General features: G+C 42.2%; 1 protein-coding gene across 3 annotated transcripts in view; it reads left to right on the top strand.

The window, feature by feature from the left end:
* KCNIP4 (potassium voltage-gated channel interacting protein 4) overlaps positions 1–25,794 on the top strand; it is a 594,747-nt gene that overhangs the window by 482,298 nt on the left and 86,655 nt on the right. For all 3 annotated transcript variants that reach the window (XM_030192609.1, XM_030192608.1, XM_030192610.1), the window contains exon 2: positions 3,706–3,830. In XM_030192609.1, coding sequence (XP_030048469.1) covers positions 3,723–3,830 — 108 coding nt within the window. In that variant the 5' untranslated portion in view covers positions 3,706–3,722. The remainder of the gene's footprint in view (positions 1–3,705; positions 3,831–25,794) is intronic.

Below are 25,794 nucleotides of genomic sequence, written 5' to 3'. Positions count from 1 at the left end.
CGGCACTAGTGCATGTTAGAACTAATTTGGTGCTTGTGGAATGGCTGTACTACATGCTAAAATCATTTTGCATGTGCTAAACAAAACAAAACGCCCTGCTTCCCCATATGAAATGAAAAACAATTTGACATTTTGTTTCTTGTTTCTTGTTTCTTGTCATCCCCTATTAGTCAGAAATCACCTACTAGATGTATTACCATAGTAGTTAAACTCCCTGTAGACCCACTAGTTATTCTTTTGGGATTCTGTAAGCCGCATATTTTTTTCTCTGGAAACTATTCCCTTTCACTGTGCCTGGTACTGCAGAGATAAAACAACAAAGCTGTTATCAACCACAATTCTGATTTTTGTTGGCACTGCAGGAAGCATTATTGTGAAAGTGGATACATCACCATTGTGACTGTGTGATTGACCCAAGAGTTTTGTACAGCTGTCAAATTTATGACCCCCATGACACAAACTATAGCCAAAACACGGACCATGTCAGGCCCTCAATAAAATTTGCTTCCTCCAAAGTTTGGCCTTGCCTGTTGATCCAATTGTGGCCCTCTACTCTTTTCCCTGGTTTCCATATAATGCAACTTAAGTTGCACATACAAATACAGTCATATTCTGTATTTGTGTGCACAACTTAATTAGTTAACAAGCAATTAGCGCTGATAATTGCCACTTAAGCAATTATTAACACCAATAGGTATTCATTTGAATTTATGTGCAGAACTGTCTAAGTATATTCTATAATGTGATGCATATAAATTCTAAGTCACGTGGAGGGGCATAATCGAACTGGGCGCCCATCTAAAAGGGCGCTCCGGTGAAGGGACGGGGCATCCCGTATTATCGAAGCAAGATGGGCGGCCATCTTTCGTTTCGATAATACATCGGGGATGACCAAATCTCGACATTTAGGTCGACTTTAGAGATGGCCGACCTCGGTTTTTGCCTATAATGGAAACCGAGGACGGCCATCTCAAAAACGTCCAAATCCAAGCCATTTGGTCATGGGCGGAGCCAGCATTCCTACTGCACTGATCCCCTCTCACATGCCAGGACACCAACCGGGCACCCTAGGGGGCACTGCAGTGGACTTCACAAATTGATCCCAGGTGCATAGGTCCCTTATCTTGGGTGCTGAGCCCCCCCCCCCCCCAAAAAAAAACCCCAAAACCCACTCCCCACAACTGTACAACACTACCATAGCCCTTAAAGGGTAATGGGGGGCACCTAGATGTGGGTACAGTGGGTTTTGGAGGGCTCACATTTACCACCACAAGTGTAACAGGTGGGGGGGATGGGCCTGGGTCCGCCTGCCTGAAGTGCACTGCAGTACCCACTAAAAACTGCTCCAGGGACCTGCATACTGCTGTCATGGAGCTAGGTATGACATTTGAGGCTGGCATAGAGGCTGGAAAAATGTTTTTTAATTAGTTTTTTTGGGTGGGAGGGGGTTGTTGACCACAGGGGGAGTAAGGGGAGGTGATCACCGATTCCCTCCGGTGGTCATCTGGTCAGTTCAGGCACCTTTTCGAGGCTTGGTCATGAACAAAAAGGGACCAAGTCGGCCAAATGCTCATCAGGGACGCCCTTCTTTTTTCCATTATCGGCCGAGGACACCCGTTAACCACGCCCCCGTCCCGCCTTTGGTACACTTCCGACACGCCCCCTTGAACTTTGGCCATCCCTGCGATGGAAAGCAGTTGAGGACGGCCAAAATCGGTTTTTGATTATGCCGATTTGGGTGACACTGAGAGAAGGATGCCCATCTCCCGATTTGTGTCGGACGGTGGGCGCCCTTCTCTTTCGAAAATGAGCTGGATAGTTGAAAAGGGGGCATGGAATGGCGGGTCTAATCTATGCAATTGTTATAGAATACACTGGTCCACGTCTAATTTAGGCATCAGGATATACACTAAGTTTTACTTGGCATAACTGCCCACGACTAAATTTAGACATGCGGACAGGCACTCCGCGTATTCTATACACCACATGGAAATTTAGGCTTATTCTATAAAGTACGCTTAAATTAAGGCATACTTTATAGAATACACTTAGGGGTATTTCATTTTGGTGCCAATTTTTTAGGCGTGATAAATAGAATCTAGTCCTTTATGTGCTACAAACCAAGCAGGCTTTCGAGATACCCATATTGAATATGCAACTCATATTTACTGTGGGTAATTTGAAAACCTGACTGGCATGCAGCACTCAAATATTGGAGTTGCCTATCCCTAGGCAAACATACGCAAGCTTCTTTTATTCACAATCTGACTCCCATTTCCCAGCCCATGCAGGAAGCTGTTGTACTTAGCGACCAACTATTTTGCAGCCAGCATGGGCAGTTGCTGCTTATTCCCCTTATCAGATTAATTCATGCACTTTCCCTCCTCAAGTTTCCACACTAATGTTTCAAAATGTGTGCTGTTACTACATCGGCTCCTAGGTGAGTTCCTGAGGCAGCAGAAAATAATGTGATTTGCCCAAGGTGCATCAGTTGAAGAAGAAGAGTTTGATCAATTGTCTCTTGGTTTTTACTTCATTACTCTACCACTAGTGCCACTCAGTTCATTGCTAATATCTGCTGTGGGTCATCTTGAAAAAAAAATATTTTGGATGTAGAGGAAGTTCTAGACTAAGAAACAATTTTATTTTGATACAGCAAGATGCAATCATGAATCATCTACAAAAGCAATGGTTATGCTAACACAAATCAATGGTTTGAGTTAAGAGTTGAAAATTCTACATGCATAGAACCCCATTTTGCATACAACGCAGAGATCAAAACTGAGATGTCTCAGAACATGCTCAACACTGGTGGTATTTAAAAAAAAAGTTCTACCGACATAGAGTCTTTTCTAAAATACAAACTAGCAGCAGCCATTTTCAAATATATACATGGGGAAAATCAGCCAAGGAAAGTCAGCATCTTCTATGTGTAAGGTGGTATTTTGCAATGCATACATGTAAAGTGGTACTTAGACATTCATACCAGCCATTTTACAAACCCATATGAGTGAATGCTGCTAATTAAACACAGAAGCCAATATTTAGTTTCAATTTAGAGGGGGAAATAAACAACAGGAGGTTAAGGAAGATAATTCTCCTACTCCCTTCTGTAAAGGGCTGGCCAAAATGAGCACTCTTAGAAACCTGTATGTGCCAGGAAGCAGCTGTAAATCCCCACATGGAACTATTAGGACCTAGTACATTCCCTTTATGAAATGGGGACTACATGTGTAGATTTTTGACCCACTCTGGCCAATCCAAAACATACCCCAAAATATTCCCCTTCAATTTCTACATATAATAGACACTACGTGTAAAATGAGCCTTTTCTAAAATTGTGATTCATACATGGATGTCATTTTCCACAAGGAAATTGCAAATAAGGTTTGTAAAATAACCCCCAATGTGTCTCTGCAGGCTGCATAATTTTAAACAAAATTCGGACTTTTCACTGAGTGCTGTAGTTACGTAGAATCACTGAAAGCTTTGTATGTCTTGTTTTTTCACAATGACAAATGATAGATTAAACCAGGTAAAAGTTTCACTGCAAAGTCGAATCATTTGGATCTGTCAGTCCGGTTTATCTTATAAACTGCTTTGCAGCTTAATTCGACAGCGGCTCATTTAATTGGTGGCTTGTGCTTGAATTCAAAAGTTGCATTTCAGTCTTCTGTTTTGTCTTCTTTCTCTTTTGTTCTGCAGACAATGTTGAAGATGAAATGGAAATGGCTATTGTGCGACATCGCCCTGAGGCTCTTGAACTGCTGGAAGCACAGACCAAATTCACAAGGAAGGAGCTTCAGATCCTTTACAGAGGATTCAAAAATGTAAGCGCCTATCTCCATGAGTTAAAATCATGAACTATGTAATTGCATAAACCTGACAAGAAGCCTTTACAGTAGTCCTTCCATTGAAATTTACTGTTGCCTTGTTCACAGCATTCCCTTCTCATTTTGTACCTGTGGTTTCATTGATGTTTTCTGACCATTTGTAACCTGCTGTTAACAGAATTTTAAAAAGTTATCTGAAACAAGATTTGAAAACAGAATAAAACAAAAAATGAATGTCTTCAAGATGCATCAAATTAATTTGAAGGATTTAAAGAAGTTCAGTTTATCTATATTGTAGTTCATATCCTATCTTCTTCTGTCGTCTTGTCTAATTGTATGTATAATTTCTCTCTGTCTCTTATTAGACTGCAACACGCCCAGATGGTTCACCCTATATGTAGGGTAAAAGGTTTCTAAATAAACTTGCAGGAGAACAATGATTTTTGCAACAGGGATCTCAAAGCAGGACCTCAAATCACAGTTCATAGTGCTGTTGACCAGATTAATTTCTCCGGAAAACTGAAATATTCAAATTAATTTATTAAATATCAAATGTATGCCTGTATATAGATCATGAATAATCTGGGGTGTAATCTGGGGTGTTGATAATTGTTGGGATGAGAGGATAAAACAGTGTGTTTTTTCTTTGTTGAGTTTTACTTGAAATGCATTTGCCCAAGAATCCATGATGTTGAAGCTGATCTTGATTTCGTTGGTGATTTCTGTCAGTTTAGATTTGTAAGGAATGTATACTGTGATATTGTCTGCATAGATGAAGGGGTTAAGGCCTTGGTTGGATAAGGACTTGGCTAGTGGGGTCATTATTACGTTAAAGAGGATCGGTGATAGTGGTGATCCTTGTGGTACTCCGCAATTTGCTTTCCATGGTGATGATATGTTTGAGTTTGATTTTACTTGATATGTTCTTGTGGTTAGGAAGCCCTTGATCCAGCTAAGTATGTTTCCACCAATCCCGAACTTATCTAGTAATCTTATTAATATATTGTGGTTTACCATGTCGAATGCACTAGACATGTCGAATTGGAGGAGGAGGATGTTTTTGCCTATTGCTATTTCCTGCTTGAATTTGGCTAGGAGAGTGAGTAATACTGTTTTTGTGCTGTGGAGGGGGCGAAAACCTGACTGTGATTCGTGTAATATTGAGAATTTGTTTATATAATCTGTAAGTTGTTTGGCTACCATGCTTTCCATCAATTTGACTGACAACAGGATGGATGCTACTGGACGGTAGTTGGTGATTTCATTTGTTTTTTTTCTTGGTGTCTTTTGGTATCAGGGTGAGTAGGATATTGCCATTTTCCTTAGGGAAGAGACCTTGCTGTAGCATGTAATTTAGGTGGGATGTTAGGTGTGCTATGAAGCGGTCAGGGGCAGATTCCATTAGGTAGTTGGGGCAGGTGTCTAGTTTACAGTGAGTGTTGGAGAACCTGCTGATCGCCCGTGCAACTGTATCGACGTTGAGGAGGGCAAAATTTAACCAGGTTCAGTCAGCCGGGTATTCTCCAGTGGTTGGGTCCAACTCATTAAGGAAGTTTTCGATGTCAGTGTTGTCCTGAGGTAGCGTGTTGCGTAGGTTTACAATTTTTTCATTGAAATACTTAGCAAGTTTATCTGCGGATGGGATGTCTGTATTTGATGTGGTGACTAGGTTGATGTCTAGGAGTTTGTTCACAAGTTGGTATAATTTATTTGTGTCTTTGTAACCTGTCCCTATTTAAGTTTTATAGTATAATCTTTTGGTCTGTCTTATAGCGTATTTGTACTTTCTTTGTGATTGTTTCCATGTGTTGAGTGTGTGTTCATCGTTTGATTTTTTTCCATGCTCATTCTAGTTTTCTGGATTGTGTTTTTAGCTTTTGCAGTTCATCGTTGAACCATGGTATCGAGTTATACTTACGAGAAGATCTTGTTCTTAAGGGTGCTATTTCATCTAGTATGCATTTGCATCTTTTATCCCATTCCATGAGGTTGTATATGGAGTTTGTTTGTGCTGTCCATTCATTGTTATATAACTGTTGCCAGAATGTTTTCGTGTCTACTTGACCTCTTGTTCTGTAGGATGTGTGTTCTTGTATTTGGTGTGATCCCTAAGTACGGTGTGATCCCTTTAGTACGAGAACAGTGCTGGACAGACTTCTACAGTCTGTGCCCTGAGAATGGCAAGGACAAATCAAACTCAAGTATACATATAAAGTATCGCATACCATGTAAAATGAGTTTATCTTGTTGGCAGACTGGATGGACCATACAGGTCTTTATCTGCTGTCATTTACTATGTTACTATGTTTAGCACCATTATCTGGATAATGAGTGGCATCGTATATTCAGATAAGGCAATCAGCACTGGTACTTATCCGAGATGTAGCAACATTTAGGATCTCTTTTATTAAACCATGTTAGCGATTCCCGGTGCAGCAAATATGTCACAGACCATTCATTTTGAATGGGCTGTGTCACATTTGCCATGTGGGAATCGCTAGCACTGTTTAGTAAAAGAGACCCTTAATTTGCTATCCTGATAACTTAGATAACTTTGGACAGTCTTCTATCTGTCCCAAGTTATCCAGACAAATTATCCATAGAGCAGACTGAATATTGCCACTATCTGTGTAAGTTCTAGGATTTCCCTGGCTCTGCCCACATTCCATCGTGACACTATCTGCGTAGTGCAGAGGCAGTCTTAGGGATACTCAGAGGCAATATCTGGATATCAGGTGTTCTCATTCAGATAAGTGCTCCTGACTAACATGTCTATAGAATCTATAGGAAGGGCATTTTGTGTATTCATAAAATGAGAGCTGAAAAGAAGCAATAACTCTGTAAATAGCTCTTAAAACTTTTAAACACCATTTAAATTTTATTCTGTGTTATGTTTTGTTTAATCTAAGGTTCTGATTTAGTAAGTGCTTTTCTCCATAGACTCAGAATAAGAAAAGTCCTAGTATATCAGGCCTCTAATTTGTTGCTGATTGAAACTGATCACTGTAATCATTAGCTTCTGAAATCAGGAACTATGACTGGCCTACAACGAGCTCCATTTCACGGTTAGTTTCCCCCACTGCCCACTGTATCAATTTCCTGTCTTTCTGATTCTCTGAGAAGTTTCTTTTACTTATAAGAAACTGTTAGTAAAATTCCACATTTTCAAGATCTTACATTTTTAAATAAATAATGCATTTACCCAATGCTGCTAATTAACAAAATCACTGTAAAGTCATTGCAGTTTTTTTAATTTTGCATCATTTGTTTATCTAGATTATTTTATAATGTGCCAATCCAAACATCAGATCAAACTAATAAAACAACACAACAATACAGAAAAAAAAATATAGATATAGATATAGATATATAGATATATATAGATGATATATAGATATATAGATATTTACGAGCAAGTCTCTTTGGAAAAGGTCTTTTTAAAGACCAACCCCATCGATTACAACACCACGTGATTATAAATGTCAACTGAGACCCACCTTATTGATCACCACATCACGTGCTTCTAAAACGTTTGTATCAGCTGTTCTCCGTCCACTGAGACTCCTGATGCAGGCCTAACGGCCGAAACACAACGTTTGTGTTGAGTCTTTTTCCATCAATAAACAACTGTTTTAAGAATCCATCCCTCCAGTCTTTGGTTTTCCGTGGTCAAACATCCCACTTTCTCCCATATCAATTTTCTTGGTCACAAAGTTCTAATTTTTCCTGACCTCTGCAAAGCTACTCAGTTTAGATGAAAAGCTTATTTAGCCTATAAGTCCGAGCTCTTAGCCATGGGAGGGTTGTTTTGCTGACAATTTCCTTGTAAGTATTTTGTAAAAATTGAGGCTAACAACTTACAGTATATCAGAGAGGATTGGAGGGCAAATCACTTAGAAAAACAGAGATAACCTCCAGTAGATAAAATATAATGATTTAAGGCTTCAGCTATACCAAACTCAAATATTTCAGAAAAAATTATTTGAAGAGATTCAATATGGAGGAAAAAGCCTCAGAGCCTACATGGGCACTATGGTAGATTTATAGTGCTCACTCATTCAATCATTGGCCTAAGAAACCTCCATGCTATCTCTTAAGCAACTTTAATTATCTTTTTAAACACTGTCCATGTAAAAATAGAGAAACAATGAATTGTATATCATCTGAATGCAAAACATAGTTATTCTCCATAGCAATAGATTATTTATATGTTGAAAGCATGGAACTTAGCTGTTCTTAATAGCATCCAATGGTCTGTCTAACATCGGCCAGTGTTTTGTGGTATTACACTGCTACTTCAAGGACTATGAAGTACACCATTGGAAAACATCATGTGGTCTGACAAGGTCTGACAAAAAAATGGGCTGCGCTAGAGTAGGTGTGTGTTTTGGGCACACACAGATTCATTTTTCAGCGCACCTGAAAAAGGCCTTTTTAAAATTTTTGTCAAAAATGGACATGCGGCAAAATTAAAATTGGCAGACGTCCATTTTTAGTTTGAGACCTTACCGCCAGTAATTGACTTAGCGGTAAGGTCTCATACATCAACCATGTGGTAATCATCTATGCGCATAGAATAACGATTACTGCCCGGTTTCTGCCACGCGCCAGAAAGTAAAAATTATTTTCCGGCGTGCGTAGCAGATGCAAGTCAAAAATGAAATTACCACAAGGACCACACGGTAGCCGGGTGATATCTCCAAACTGACGTGCATTGGGCGTGCATAGGCGCCTACATCACTTAGTAAAAAGGCCCCCAAAAGAATATATCATTCCAAATTATACCAGATTTATACCACTTTCAGGCTTATTTTCGAAAGTGATCGCCGGCCATTTCCCGACATAAATCGGGAGATGGCCGGCGATCTCTCAAAAGCAGCTAAATCGGTATAATTGAAAGCAGCTATTTTGACAGCATTGCCGCTTTCCCATTGCCTCGCTGGCGAAAGTTCAAGGGGGTGTGTTGGCGGCTTAGCGAAAGCGGGACATGGGCGGGCATGGATGTGGCTACCAGATGGCCGGCTTTCGCGAATAATGGAAAAAAGGTGGCGTTAATCAGTATTTCGTCGGGTTTACTTGGTCCTTTTATTTTCACGACCAAGCCTCAAAAAGGTGCCCCAACTGACCAGATAACCACCGAAGGGAATGGGGGATGACGTCCCCATATTCCCCCAGTGGTCACCAACCCCCTCCCACACTAAAAAAATAAAAATAATTTTTTTTTTACCAGCCTGTATGCCAGCCTCAAATGTCATACCCAGCTCCCTGACAACAGTATGCAGGTCCCTGGAGCAGTTTTGAATGGGTGCATTGCACTTCAGGCAGGTAGACCAAGGTCCATCCCCCCCCCCCCTACCTGTTACACTTGTGGTGGTAAATGTTAAGCCCTCCAACCCCCCCCCCCCCCCAAAACCCACTCTATCCACATGTAGGTGCCCCCCTTCACCCATAAGGGCTATGGTAATGGTGTAGAGTTGTGTGGAGTGGGTTTGGGGGGATTTGGGGGGTTCAGCACCCAAGGTAAGGGAGCTATGCACCTGGGAGCTTTTTTGGTATTTTTAAAATATTTTTAGAAATGCCCCCTAGGGTGCCCGGTTGGTGTCCTGGCATGTGAGGGGGACCAGTGGACTACAAATGCTGGCTCCTCCCATGACCAAATGCCTTGGATTTCACCGGGTTTGAGATGGCCAGCATTTTTTTCCATTATCGCTGAAAAACAAAACTGGTGATCTCAAACCTGCCAACTCTGGCATTTGGCCGGGCTAAACCGCATTATCGAAAAAAAGATAGCCGGCCATCTTTTTCGATAATACAGTTCCAGCCAGCTGTTGCGCCACTGCCAAAATACATCGCCGGCAATCTATTTCACCGGCGACATTCGATTATGCCTCTCTTTACAGAGTTTCAGCAGTTCAGCTTTCTCTTAAGCTTTTCAAAAAAAAAATAAAAGACATGTTGGCATTTTATAATTCTCATAGCATATCAAGAGAACTTATTCACACATTGTAGAATGAGCACATCTTACATCAGATCAATCAATCAACCAACCAAGATGGGATTCTCCTCTTTCAGTCTTTAGTGATTGGATATCAAATAATGAAATTCATATCTCTTCCTATATGAAACATTTCTTGTTTGCTGAAGCCCAATCAAATAACAGAATCCATTGCCAAATAAGATCTACTCACAGGCATCGCACCAATAATAATAATAAAAAAAGATTCTTTATCAGTTAAACACTGCATGCATGACACACACTTCAATTGATCTGCTTATCAGTTGTACAATCAATAGCTAAATTTAAACTGATTGGTTGAATAAACTTTAAATTGAAGATCCAATATTGTTCCCTCTGCTGTAGCTCTTTGTGCCGATCGCCCCCTTGAGAATTACATGGTATATGACTTATAACAAAACACCATAAGTCACAGTATTCATGTGTATGTGCCATTCAGTGTTCTATGAAGGATACTTCCATTTTAGATCTCTGAATGGCACTATGATGTTCTGCTATTCTTATCCTAAATTTCCTTGATGTTTGTCCTACATAGATTTTTTTGACATTGGCAAAGAATGTAATAAACTACAAAATCTTTTATCACATGTTGTCTGATGCTTCAAAGAATATTTATGACCATCATAAGGGTTCACAAAAAAAATAGCTATTGTGGTATTACAAGTGAGACATTTACTAGCATTATGCGCTATTTCCTTGCTGATTTTGAATTGCAGAAAAGCATTATTTATTTATTTATTTTGCAGCATTTGTATCCCACATTTTCCCACCTATTTGCAGGCTCAATGTGGCTTACATTATGCCGTAATAGAAGCAAGGTGCCAAAATGGCCCAGATATGGCAGCTTGATGCAGAACTACACTTATGCACCCAGTTATAGAATAGCGCCCAAGTGTTTCTGCAAGGATCTGAAAAGGGGCGTAACAATGGGAGGGATATGGGTATGTCAGGGGCAATCCCTTATAATGTGCATAGTGTTATAGAATTAGAGGGATCTGCACCCAACTTGCACGCTTGGATTTATACCTGGTTTCAGTTGGTATAAATGCTTGCACCAAAGTTGGGTCGGATTCCAGTGCTACTCGCTAGTCTATAAAGGGTGCCCATCCTGGAGCGCCCTTTCTGAAATATCGCTCAATACTGATTTTTTTGTGCTGATTTTTGAGCACCATTTACTGAATCTAGCCCTTAGTGCATAAAGAATGACATGGAGGTGTATTTTCAAAGCACTTAAACTTAGAAAGTTCCATAGTAAACTATGAAACTTTGTAAATCTAAGTGCTTTGAAACTGAGTCCAAGTGGAGGGGCATAATCGAACTGGGCGCCCAAGTTTTCCTGAGGACATCCTTGCAGGATGTCCCCGCGAAGGGGTGGGGAAACCCGTATTATCAAAACAAGATGGGCGTCCTTCTTTCATTTCGATAATATGGTCGGGAACGCCCAAATCTCAACATTTAGGTCGACCTTAGAGATGGTCGTCCCCGGCTTTCGGCGATAATGGAAACCGAGGACGCCCATCTCAAAAATGCAAGCCCTTTGGTTGTGGGAGGAGCCAGCATTCGTAGTGCACTGGTCCCCTTCACATGCCAGGAAACCAACCGGGCACCCTAGGGGGCACTGCAGTGGACTTCACAAATTGTTCCCAGGTGCATAGCTCCCTTACCTTGTGTGCTGAGCCCCCGAAATCCACTCCACACAACTCTACAACACTACCATAGCCCTAAGGGGTGAAGGGGGCACTTACATGTGGGTACAGTGGGTTTCTGGTGGGTTTTCAAGGGCTCACATTTACCACCACAAGTGTAACAGGTAGGGGGGATGGGCCTGGGACTGCTTGCCTGAAGTGCACTGCACCCACTAAAACTATACCAGGGACCTGCATACTGCTGTCACGAAGCTGGGTATGACATTTGAGGCTGGCATAGAGGCTGGCAAAAAATAATTTAAAAGTTTTTTTAGGGTGGGAGGGGGTTAGTGACCACTGGGGGAGTAAGGCGAGGTCATCCCCGATTCCCTCCAGTGGTTATCTGGTCAGTTCGGGCACCTTTTTGAAGCTTGGTCGCAAGAAAAAATGGACCAAGTAAAGTCAGCCAAGTGCTCGTCAGGGACGCCCTTCTTTTTTCCATTATCGGCCGAGGACGCCCATGTGTTAAGCATGCCCCAGTCCCACCTTCGCTATGCTTATGACATGCCCCAGGGAACTTTGGTCGTCCCCACGATGGAAAGCAGTTGGGGACACCCAAAATCAGCTTTCGATTATGCCAATTTGGGTGACCCTGGGAGAAGGACACCCATCTTGCGATTTGTGTCGAAAGACGGGCGCCCTTCTCTTTCAAAAATAAGCCTGATAGTGTCCTTTTAATTGTGGATTCCTCTAATGTCCATAAAACCAAGGAGCACAACTGTTCTTTCAAATTCAGACCCTGTTGAAATACTCTCCAAAAATTATGATTCATGAAAACCGAAAATGTGGAGACCACACACCCGTGTTTTCTAAATATTCATGCCAACTGATTGGCTCTTCTTCCATACTGCAACAAATAGGTCATAGATTGCTGAGTATTGCAATTCAAAACTTTTTCTTGGCACAGAAGATTGTATAAAATCCATTTGTAGGCTTGTTTAATGACAGACCTAGGATAGCCACAGGCTAACAGTCTTATTACTTAAATCTCTTGATTGTTCCTTCTATTCTTCATGGGTAAAGTAGATGTGTCTATATTGAAGGAACTGTGATATAAGAAGACTCCATTTCAATGCCTCTGGATTACAGCTGGAAAAGTTTAAAAAGATATACTGGTCAGTAGCCTTTTTATACATAGTTAAAATTAAAGTTGTTTCTTCCCTGATGATCTGAATATCTAGGAAAGAAAATTCTGTTTTACTATATGCCATGGCAAATTTTTAATATTTTGATAACACTTATTAAGCCATGAAACAAAAGCATGCAGCTGTAATTTTGCTCCTACCCAGAAAAAAAATTATTATCTATAAAATATGGCCAAAGTTTAAAATACCCTCCAAAACTGAAAGATATAATCCATTTATTCTCAAATGAGAATATAAATAGGTCCACCACTAAGGGAGCTATTGTGGCTCCCATGGCTGCATCTGAAATCTACTGATGAAAACGATTTTCAAATTTGACAACATTTTTTTTCATAGCAGTCTCTGCAAGCTGAATTAAAAAAACAGTCGGTATGCATGTCATCTTAACTCAGGAATCAAGATAATCCCTAAAAACTTCAAGTGCTTTGGATAGGAGATACGGACCAATGCTGCTGGACTGGCAGAGTAGGGTTCCCCCAGCTTAAGCACCATCCACAAAGTTCAAGCTCCCTCCTCCTCGTCCCACTTCCGAGGTAGTCTTCATCCCCTCAAAACGCTACCTTTGCAATATTGGTGGTCCAGAGGGGTCTTTGCACAGGAAAAAAGCCCAGCTGCTCTTGCTCAGTCTGGTACAAGCTACAACATGATGTGACTACTGCTAGGGGTCATTTTTCCTTACACAGAAATACGACTCTTAGTGGTAGTCATACGAGACTACCGCTAGGGGTGCCATTTTGCGGCCAGCGCCAGATTGGGAAGCTGTTGTGACTGGGCATTGCTCTAGCCTGAAGACTCTCCCATGGACCACCAATATTACTAAAGTAGCCCATTGTGGGGGGGGGGGGGGCGTGAGAACTACCTTGGAAGTGGAGGGAAAGGTGAGCAGGACTTGAGCCGGGGGGGCACTTGAGCCAGGGGACCCTGTTCTTGCCAGCCCAGAAGCGAAATAACCCCAGTAAAAAGATGATCATATTTTCTCGTGATTTTTTTGCTCCTAATGCAACTTGCAATGTATGACCACAAGTCACATTATGGTATTTGCATTGTAATGAGTGCTTAATTCTGTTCTGATGAAGAAGGATTATCTTCGAAAGCTAATCAAAAAATGTATTGTTAGTCCAATAAAAAAGGTATCATCTTATTTTCTTTTCTATGTTTTGTCTTATTTCCATTTATTACACATAACCTTTGTAATTACAACATGCTGGGTTTTGCACCTAAGATGCAATAAGTGCAAAAGAGTGCCTAAATCTACATTTATTTCTTACAGCAGAGCCCCCCTCCAAATGAATATACTTTCAAAGGATACAAAAAAAACAGTACTGCATGATCTCATGCAAAAAAAAAAAAAAAAAACCGCCATGTTCAATTCTAAGATATGGCTTCTTCTCCCCATTGCTGCCCAGAAAGTGGAATATTGAAGACATGATGTATAGTTCTTGAATGTAGAGAGGCATTGCTTAATCTAAATACGCTAAATGTAACTTCAAATTCAGCTGGGTATTGAATATACCAGCATCACTCCTCGACCAGAGACCGGCAGAGAAATGTTTGAATGAAGGCCCAGGTTATTCTTTTTTTAACCAAGCATAAGCTTTTTACAGTTCTGCAGAGAAAAGAAAATGATTTTTTTATGCAATATTCATTTGGGTTGATATTCACAACACAAATCACTAGGAAGACAAAGGATGAGAAGGAACATTTTGGGGAGAGATAAGCATGGAAGGAAGAGCTGGAGAATAACGGATGATGAGGATGCATTGAGGCAATACAGATCATCAGCTGGCAGCTGCAGGGTGGAAAGAGCAGGGCTTTTTTGAGGGGGTACTCTGCGGGTACTGAGTACTGGCACCTTTTCCAGTGTCTGCTAAAATTGACCCATGGACCACAAGTTTTAATGAAAGAGCTCAGGCTCAACACACCAATTCTGCCTTGTCATAGAATCTGTGACTGGTTGCAGGGGGCCTGGCTATTGTGCGGTGAGTCCCTCAATGATCACCCCACCCCTGAAGAGTGGTCTGGCATTTGAGTACCGACACCTTTTTTACTAGAAAAATTGCACTGGGAAAGAGTGTCATTATACTGTCCTCACTGCACATCATTCTACGTGACTATAGAGCTAAGGGACAATAGTCAGCGGGCTGGTGTCTGGGTACAGTTATCCGGATAAGGTTAGACCAGATATCGCCACAACCCAACTTACCAGCATTGTCTGGGTAAAATAAAGTCATGCTCCTGAATGCTTCTAACTCTACCTCAACATAACCAGATACATGATTAACAGGAGGGATTTTAAAACTGTGAGATATGTCTAGGTAACTCCCAAAGTTACCCAGACAAGTTTTTTTTTATTGTACGACTATATAACTAGAAGCTCTCATTCAACTTCATGCAAAAATACAAGCTAGGTCCTAAACTCCCTAAACATATTTGTTGAAAAAGACCACAGACTGGAAAGAATGGAAATTAACTGGAGGATAAAATGCAGCTAATAAGAACAAAAAACAGATGTGTTGATATATAAAAACAGGACATGACACTTAAATATTTTCCCCTGGATTCTATATATCACACCTCAATATCCATGTGGAAATCGAAGCATATTCCATAACAATGCACATAACTTAATTAGTTAACAAGCTAATCAGCACTGATAATTGGATGTTAACAATTAGAATTTACATGCACTACTTGCTAAGCGTATTCTGTAATGTGGTGTGCGTAAATTCTAAGTCATATCGTTGAAAAATGGACATGGTTATGGGCGTGGAATGGGTGGGTCATGGGCGTTTCTAAAATCTATGCATGTTATAGAATACACCCGCTCCATGCAGGGCCGTGCCTAGGGTCTCTGGTGCCCCCCTGCAGACTATCAGTTGGCGCCCCCCCCCCCCCCCGGTCTAGTATAAAATGCCATAAATAAATATAAACTTTTAACGTTGAGAACCTGATTATCAAAGTGCACATATTCCAAACACTATAATGAAAATAAAATGATTTTTTCTACCTTTGTTGTCTGGTGACTTTGTTTTTCTGATCATGCTGGCCCAGTACCTGATTCTGCTGCTATCTGTCCTCTTAATTCCATTTCCAGGTCTTCCTTTCCATTTATTTCTTTACTTTCCTCCTTTCTTGCCTTACATTGGTAAGTAAAAGCTGGGTCCTCTGCAGACTTGATTGTCCAGTGGATCCAGCTTCTGCCTATTTTCTCCATCCATGTGCAGGTTTTCTCCCTTTTCCCTCATCTCATCTGCTTCCTCTCTCTTCCCTCCCCTCCATCCATGTCGATCATTTCTTCTCTCTCCCTTCCCCTCCATCCATCTGCATCGCCTTCCTCTGTCTTCCTTCCCCTCCATCCATGTTCAGAATTTCTCCCCTTCATCCATGTGCATCTCCTTCCTGTCTTCCCTCCCCTCCATCCATGTCCAGCAACCCTCCTCTCCCACCTGCCTTCCCCTCCATCCACCCATGTCCAGCACCTTCCCTCTTTCTCTCTTACCCTTCCAGCCAGTGTCATCCCTCTTTCTCTCTCCATCCTTCCACCCATTACCCTCTCCCAATCCTTCCGTCCATTGTCTCCCTCTATCTCCCCTTCCTTCTAGACAGTTCTCTTTCTCGACCCTTTTCCATTCAGCATTTCCTCTCTCTCCCCATCCTTCCAGTGTCTTTCCTCTTTCCCTCCCTACCAGCGTCTTCCCTCATTCTGACCCCTCCTTCCAGCATTTTTTCTTTCTCCCTCCTTTCATCCAGCCTTTCTCAGTCTGACAGCTAGGGTCTCCCCCAGTTTCTCCCCAGCAGCTTCTCTCTCTCCTACCCATGTCCCCTCTTTCCACTCATCTCTCTCTCTCTCTGTACCCCCTTCCATCCAGCATCTTCTCTCTAGCTCTCCCCTGCTCTTTTCCATGTCCCTGGCTCTCCCCTGCTCTTTTCCATGGCCCCTCTTTCTCTCCCCATCTCTTTCTGGCTCTCCCCTGATTTTTTTCCATGTCCCTGGCTCTCCCCTGATTTTTTCCATGTCCCTGGCTCTCCCCTGCTCTTTTCCATGGCCCCTCTTTCTCTCCCCATCTCTTTCTGGCTCTCCCCTGCTTTTTTTCCATGTCCCTGGCTCTCCCCTGCTTTTTTCCATGTCCCTGGCTCTCCCCTGTTCTTTTCCATGGCCCCTCTTTCTCTCCCCATCTCTTTCTGGCTCTCCCCTGCTTTTTTCCATGTCCCTGGCTCTCCCCTGCTTTTTTCCATGTCCCTGGCTCTCCCCTGTTCTTTTCCATGGCCCCTCTTTCTCTCCCCATCTCTTTCTGGCTCTCCCCTGCTTTTTTTCCATGTCCCTGGCTCTCCCCTGCTTTTTTCCATGTCCCTGGCTCTCCCCTGTTCTTTTCCATGGCCCCTCTTTCTCTCCCCATCTCTTTCTGGCTCTCCCCTGCTTTTTTCCATGTCCCTGGCTCTCCCCTGCTCTTTTCCATGGCCCCTCTTTCTCTCCCCATCTCTTTCTGGCTCTCCCCTGCTCTTTTCCATGTCTATGGCTCTCTGCTGCTCTTTTCCATGTCCCCTCTTTCTCTCCCTCTCTCGCTCCTCCTACCGTTTCCAGCCACGTTCTCTTCTCTCCCTCCGGGCCTCTTTACAGTTCCAGTTACCCAGTTCCAGGCTGGAAATTTTGGGACAGTCCTGCATTTCTGCCCATTCTATGCTGTTGCATTATGGGACTCGAAGCACTCAATGGGCACTACAAATCCCACACTGTTTTGGGATATAAGTTCAAAACCAGGATTGCCCCAAAATCTCCAGTCTGGAACTGAATAGCTTGGCATCTCTGCAGCTCTGCCCTTCCCTACCCTTCATGCCCCAACATCTGCCCTGCCCTTGCCTACCCCTTTCCCCATCCTTCCTTGTAACTCAACATCAGTCCTGTCCTTCCCTTCCCCCATAGCTCAGCATCAGCTCTCCTACCTACTCATAGTTGGGAACAGTCCAGTCCTGCCCTTCCCTCCCCCATAGTCTAACATCTCCTCTTCCCTTCTTACAGATGGACCCACACATCGGGGGTCCCTTATTTCTAATCTTTTTGCTATTGTTTTCAATAGCATTTACTATCATTGTGGGTTAAATCTAGATAGCCTCCCCCCCCCCCAGTCCAGCACCGCTGTTTTCCCTCTCTCCAAACCCCCCCCCCCCAGCACCGCTGTTTCCCCCCTCTCTCTCCAACGCTTTGTTTTCCCCTTTTTCTCTCCCCCAAGTCCAGCGCCATTTTGTTCCCCCCTCCTATCTCTCCCCGTGTCCAGCGCCCCTTTTGTCACTCCTCCCTCCACGGACCGTCAAACCTTACCTTAACAAAGACGAAAGCACACTGCCCACATCCTTCCCTCGCTCCTCCGAGTCCTGCTCTCGCTCACACACTTCCTGTTTGCGCGAGGGTGGGACTCGTGAATGACGAAAGCAGAGGGAAGGATCCGACGCCGGCTGGGCTCAAATCAGCTTCTTATTGTTGCAACAAAGTAAGAGAAAACTTGACAGTCGGGGCCCGGGGGTGGGAGGATGAGAGGGAGAACGGAACGTGGTTGGTGGTAGGCTTGGGAAGGGGCTGGGTCTCGGGAGGCGTGTTGCGGAACGGTAGGTGGGAGGAAAGGGAGGGGAGGAAGCATAAATTTAAAAAAATGTGCCTGCCTGCATTTTTTTTTAAATCCGTTTTTAGTTACGCCACTGCCCGGGGGAGGATATGCGAGGGGATGTTGGGTGGGCGGGCTACAGCGCTGCTGTCGGGGTCCGGGAGCTGAGGTAGGTGGCGGCGGTAAGCATGGCGCGGCGGCGCCCTCCAGAGGTCGGCGCCCTCCTGCCATGCTTACCTCGCTTACCGGGTTGGCACGGCCCTGGCTCCATGCCTAATGTTGGTGTCAGGATTTACACCAAGCTTTATTTGACATAATTGACCACCACTAAATTTAGTTGCGTGGAGCAGCACTCGGCATATTCTATAATGTATGCCTAAATTAAAGCATACGTAATGGAATACACTTTGATTTCTGCATGGAAATTGAGGCATGATATATAGAATCTAGCCCTTTATGTATATTACCACTACTTATTTCTATAGCGCTACTAGACTTATGCAGTATTGTACACACCATATTCCCTAGTGGGCTCACAATCTAAGTTTTCTACCTGGGGCAAAGGAGGGTTAAGTGGCTTGACCAGGGTCACAAAGAACTATAGTGGGAATTGAACCAAATTCCCCAGGTTCTCAGTCCACTGCACTAAGAATTAGGCCACTCCTCCAAATCATCCAGTACTGAATATACACACAGAGCAACAATGAGTGTTACCACTACACGGACAGAGGCAATATTCAGTCTGGCATTCTTTTAGCTATGTGGATAAAAAAACAGTCTTTGAGCTGTATATCACCGCTCTGGTAGAAAACTCATACTCTGCATCAGTACTATCCAGATAGTGCCGGAGTGATCTATAATAATTTTCAGCTGCCACTGAAAATTGATGGATAAGGCATTTATCCAAATAGTATCTACTGCTACCAGGCTAAGTACTTTTCAGTATTGATCTAAGAGCTTTTCCTGGGGTGTCACAGACAGTTAACATGTTGCTGCAGAAACTGCTAAGACTTTCTGTCGAAAGCTGGAGGGTGCTCACAGCGAAGCCAAATATCTCAGACTACACAGTTTCCTGTCCTAGATCCGATCCATCAAAGCAAAGGAATCTGTGGGAATAATTTTCAAAGACACATATGCATGCAAATGGCCTGCTACTAAATTGTTTAGGTTTTCCCTTGGATTCTATAAATGGCACTCCAAACTGCTTGCAATCTTGAGGTCTGCATGCAAATAAATTAGTTCAACGAGCCATTAACAATCGATAATTGGCTGTTAACAATTATCGATGTTCATTGGCTGTAATCTGGATTTGCCTGTGCATCTGGCTACATACGATTCTATAAGAATCTGTGCCTAAATCCTCTCACGCGCATCTCACTTAGGGGAATGAGTAGGTCAGAAGTGTTACAAAGAATTATGCACAGTATTACAGAATTTGGGGGCAATGTGCCCCAAATTACACACCAGGATTTATACCAGGTTTCAACTGGTGTAAGCCCTTGTGCCCAAAGTTGGGCGCCAGAATACACGCTAAGGACTAGATTCTATATAACGCTATTGGCACTAAAAAAAAAGTACTATTCTCAGCCATACTAAAAGTTAGGCATGGTTTATAGAATAGCGCTCACGCCTAGGAATTGTGCATAACTTTAGGCACGGCCATTTACACCAACTGAAATGTGGACTGAAGACAGATTGTGCTCAGCTCAGCATTACTGATTGGTCATGCACACCTTGATATGGCTCACGGTAGTAAAGCTTTGGCCACAGTCGATGTGACTGACTTTGTTTGCACGTTTTTGCGTCTATCACCAACCCAGAAGCTAAGTGTTTACTTTCCAGCTTATAATCGAACGAGAAAAACGCCCAAGTTCCGACCTAAATCGGGAGATGGGCGTTTATCTCACAAAAACGAATAACGCGGTATAATCAAAAGCCGAATTTGGGACGCTTTCAACTGCACTCCGTCGCGGATGCGGACAAAGTGGACGGGGGCGTGTCGAAGGCGTGTCGAAGGCGGAACTGGGGCGTGGTTATCACCCGAACAGAGATGGGCGCCCTTCGCCGATAATGGATGCGTTTGTAGCTAGAATTTAGGGCATTTTTCCTGGACCCTGTTTTTTCACGAATAAGGCCCCAAAAAGTGCTCTAAATGACCAGATTACCCCCAGAGGGAATCGGGGATGACCTCCCCTGACTCCCCCAGTGGTCACTAACCCCCTCCCACCACAAAAAAATGATGTTTCACAACTTTTTATTTTCACCCTCAAATGTCATACCCTCCTCCCAGGCAGCAGTATGCAGGTCCCTGGAGCAGTTGTTAGGGGGTGCAGTGGACGTCAGGCAGGTGGACCCAGGCCCATCCCCCCTACCTGTTACAATTGTGCTGCTTAATGCTTATTAGTCGTCCAACCCCCCCAAACCCACTGTACCCACATGTAGGTGCCCCTCTTCACCCCTTAGGGCTATAGTAATGGTGTAGACTTGTGGGCAGTGGGTTTTGAGGGGGATTTGGGGGGCTCAACACACAAGGGAAGGGTGCTATGCACCTGGGAGCTCTTTTACCTTTTTTTTTGTTTTTGTAAAAGTGCCCCCTAGGGTGCCCGGTTGGTGTCCTGGCATGTGAGGGGGACCAGTGCACTACGAATCCTGGCCCCTCCCACGAACAAATGCCTTGGATTTATTCGTTTTTGAGCTGGGCACTTTCCTTTTCCATTATCGCTGAAAAGCAAAAACGCCCAGCTCACACATTGGCGAATAAAACATGGGCGTCTATTTTTTATCGATAATACGGTTCGGTCCGCCCCTTCACGGACCCGTTCTCGGAGATTAACGCCCATGGAGATAGGCGTTTCTGTTCCATTATGCCCCTCTTTATGTTTTGGGGACTGATCCACTTATAATTAGAACTTCCTGTGGAGTTTTTAGCAAGAGTTAATGGTAAAGAGTATTTTATACTGATAAAAAAAAAAGTTGGACCCATTTATTTTCTCTTTACCATATTAACATATGTAGGGTGGTGGTGGTTGGGGCACAGAGGCTTTTTCCCTTTCTCGTATTTTGCACTCCACAGGAATACTATAGTTTATTAAGTACTTTTCAGTTTATATAAGAGAGGTTTTTGTGCTTTATATATTATATATACTCTCTTATCCTTTTAGTGCTGCATCTACATTAGGTACATATCCCCTGTTGAGCCCATGGCCTTCCCATTTCAGATCATATATAAATTTTAGGTGCTGATCCTGTGCCTAAATTTACATGTATAAATGCCAATTAAATCTATCTAGTGCCAATAATTGCTTGCTATAGAGCCAATGATTGGTGCTAATTAGCTCTTATTCGATTAAATTGTGCTCACAAATTGGGTGCATGCCTAAATTTGCACACACAATTTTTGACAACTTTAAGTGCTGTTCTATAGAGAGTGCTCAGCACTGAGCGTGTATTTTTCCTGGTGCCTATTTTTCAGCACCATTTACTAAATCCAGCCCAGTATGTGGCAATGCAAATAGGACTAATTGTATAAAGTAATTTTTACATGTATGTGGCCACATACACATGTAAATGGCCTGTTATAAAATTCCAACTGGTGGAAAAGTGCACACAATGACATGATGGTGCATACTTTGTCTGTAGGTGCGTAGAGGGGTGGAGTTTGTGGGAGTGCACAAGTGCATGCCTAAATTTTAAAATAGGCTCTTGAACAGGTAATATTATTTCTGCCAGGTGTGCTAATCCTATAGAATAATTTGCACCTCCAACGTTCTACGTCTGGATGCCTGGGTTCATAACACAATTCCCATTGGTCTGCCCTCGCGTCAGAATGTGATGTCAGAGGGCAGATCAATGAGAGGGAAGGAAAACCAGCACCAGCCAGCCACAGAACGTTGGAGGTTAGGATTCAATCGCGGGAGAATCGCCCCCTCCCTCCCCCCTCTCCTCCGAGTTCCAGGCCCCCCTCTCCTCCAAGGTCCAGACCTGCCCCCCTCCCTCCCTCCCTCCCCTCCCCTCCCCTCTGAGTTCCATGCACCCCTCTCCTCTGAGTTCAAGACCCCCATGCCTCCGTCCCTCTCTCTCACTCTCCCCTCCGAGTGGCAGCCCGACCTGCATTGCCCGCCCTCTTCTCTCAGTCCTCCACCTGCCCCTCGCCTTCCTGCGTGCTGGCCTGAATTTAAAAGTTCTTACCTCGGGGTCCGCCGGCAGCAGTAAAAGGCAAGCAGGCACGGCACTTCACCCTGCCTTCCTTTCTGTCTCAGCTCTGCCTCTGGTCCCGCCCTTGAGCAGGCTGAACACAGCTCCATGACATCAGATGGTGGAGTGTCTATTTAAAGAAATACACCCTGAGGTATCACGCCGAAGGGGCATGCCTAAAGGGTAAGTCATGCCCCTTAGTGAGCCCCTTCGTGAGATCCAAGCGAGACCAAGAAAGTATAAACAAATAACATCCATCTAACTGTAAGTGATAAAAATACCACAATCCGACAAGAACACAGCTTTATCCAGGTCACTATTTATCTGGGGACTGTAAGCTACATAGAAGCAAACCACAACCTGGACCCAAACCCAACCCCACAGTGCTCATACACCAAAATGACCCTACTCCGACCCATACCGATCTGGAAATACTTCAGACCAGCAGCTATACCCAAAACAATATATATACCTAATTACAGGGCAACCATCAGGCTCTACAATACAATTACCTACAATGAGGTATCCACCCCACTCTCAACTACCTCAACAAGAAAATTTTGTTTTTGTACCCTATGCTTTCCCACTCATGGCAGGCTCAATGTGGCAATGGAGGGTTAAGTGACTTGCCCAGAGTCATAAGGAGCTGCCTGTGCCTGAAGTGGGAATTGAACTCAGTTCCTCAGAACCAAAGTCCACCACCCTAACCACTAGGCCACTCCTCCACTCAAATGCAGAACTAAATACAAAACTCAACATTCTCAGGAACTACAGATTTATCACACCACTTCAAACAACTGGCATAAAACAACAGACTATTGCCCGTACAGACTAAAAGGTCTTCAAAACAGGCTAGTTCATTGCCAGATCCACAAAAAATAAAAATTGACACCATTAGGGACCACACTGAGGAGAAAAACTATGATATGTTCTGCATAGTGGAAACTTGACTATCACTAGAAGATGGATTCCACAATGTGGAGGAACGTGGATCACTATGGATACAACAATGGTAAATGGAGTAGTGTGACCAACATGGCACTACCAAAGATAACAGGAGGCCAGTGTAAGTTCAATCAGGAAACTATTCTATACAAGACTTGACACAACACCATGTTTCAGCAAAATGCCTGCCTCAGGGGTCTAAAAACATATATAATAACATTATAACTAAAAATAAATACAATACAAAAATTAAAACAATGTGTGTATAATTGAATACGTATAGAGCAATGATAACAAAGCATAAAATAGTCCAGGAATAGTATGCAGGTAAAATGATACAAACATATGGGCATATTTAGGAATAAACAAATATAAGAATCAGAAAATTAATGCACTACTGAGATACAAAAACACATAAAATGCAATCACATAATAAAAAAGGAAAATATACCTCAATAGAAAATGTGCATGGAAGAAAGTATAATAAAAGTAGCAACCTTTAAAAATAAGTAATGGTAGAAAGGAATCCTAAAGTCTATATCCAAGTAAAGCTGAAAGATGAGACAAAATAGTCTATAAATAAACAAATAAGGATAGACACAAATTAAACTGGATAAAAACAATAGTGTCTGGAAAAAAAACCTAAGTTATGCTCTAAAACAGACTAAATAAACCTCTATGAATGAAAAAAATCTATATATGTGTATCCACTCACAACAGATATCAAGAAAGGCGAAACAGGGTATTAAGAGGAGAAAGACACCAGTGAAAATGTATTAAGAGTGTATAAATAATGATACTTATCATGAATGAGTGAAAGGAAACAGGAAAGGAAAAGTGTGCTTGCTGTGAAAAGTAGATTAAAAGTAAAAATAGATTGTGTATGAAGAGTCTAAACTAAAAAGAGAAATTCATGCACTTGGGAGCTCCTTAAATGAGACCAAGGACTAAGCAAAGAAAGGATGATGGATTGACAAAATCTAGTCAATACCACACAATACCGCAACTAAAGGGGGAAAAAGGGGGGGAGTGCTATGACAAGGTGTTCATCAAATACAAAAGCGGTGTATTTAAACAAAAACAAAATGTATATAATCTCTAATAAAGTTGTAGAAAAGAAAGAAAGAAAAAGGAACAAGAAAAAAATACTGATCATATAAAAGTACATGCACAAATGAATTAGGCATATCCATGAAGGTCAAAAATATATATTATGCAATCATATCTAAGTATGTCTGCGATGAAGACTAGAAGTCTACACAAAAACCACTGTAAGATGATAGCAAAGGAACTGTCCTTGAAAGCCAAGTGCTAGTGTCGATGAATATGAAAAAGTGATGGCACCTGAAAAACCAAAGGGTCGCTTACATGCATACATAATAATGTAAAGATGAACCACGGAATAACATAGGAAGTACAAAAGAGTGCCAAACCGTGAAGCACATGGATAAACTAACAGATACAAGTTGTGCAAGAGTATAGAAACAAAGGTGATAAGAAAAGCAATCAGAACTCAATGTTTACAAATATGTGCTAATGGAAAATACTGTAGATGAATAAAAAAAAACATTTTAAAACATACTAAATACACCATAGGAGAAACGCAGTGAAAAAACTACACATTACTTCTAGAGAAATTAGAAATTGTGATGTGAGTGGCGATAGGTGGTGTGTGAAAATGGTGGCGATGGGAAAATAATTTTTTTAAAAACTATCTAAACATGAATAGGTTCTGAAAAGTTCAACTATCAAATATGCTGACAGTGACAAAAGGTCATAAGGTGCGTGAATGAATCTAGTGGAGAGAACACTAGGAAAAAGATGAAAAATATCCAAAAATGCCATCACTACTCATTGTATATGAAGTGTGCACAGGGTAAAAAAAGAGAGACATAATGAGAGGGAATATTTACAAACCGTAACCTTTAAAAAGACTTTTGAAGTTTTAAAAAACAACTGAGAAAAAAACAACAGTTGGTAAGGAAACATAACTACTATACCAATAGCTGTAAATATAGCATCTAAGAGAAAAGGCGCCAAGGGCAAAAAGATGCCACATATGAACATTCAAGTGCAAAAGCAGCAGGAAGACTATGTGTGATTGAAAGCAAGGATTGGAAGCATTTCAAACATACAATAAAATAATGTTCCCGTAAAACAAGATTAATGATATATAAAAAGTACAAATGTGTATAAATAATATATAAAAAGTATAATAACAACATACATGAATAAACGCATCAGCTACCAAGAGATACATATGTATGCTATGCAAATGAAACACCAAATGATAAAAGCAAAGATGGGATGCATATCAAACATGCAATTCCTAAAAGATAAATATTAATATACTCTTAAAACAAGATTTGTGATATAAAA

Source organism: Microcaecilia unicolor, chromosome 2 (assembly GCF_901765095.1).
Source record: "Microcaecilia unicolor chromosome 2, aMicUni1.1, whole genome shotgun sequence".
Taxonomy (NCBI): domain Eukaryota; kingdom Metazoa; phylum Chordata; class Amphibia; order Gymnophiona; family Siphonopidae; genus Microcaecilia; species Microcaecilia unicolor.
The sequence above is the reverse complement of the archived record's forward strand: the minus strand, read 5'-3'. Positions and strand labels throughout refer to the sequence as shown.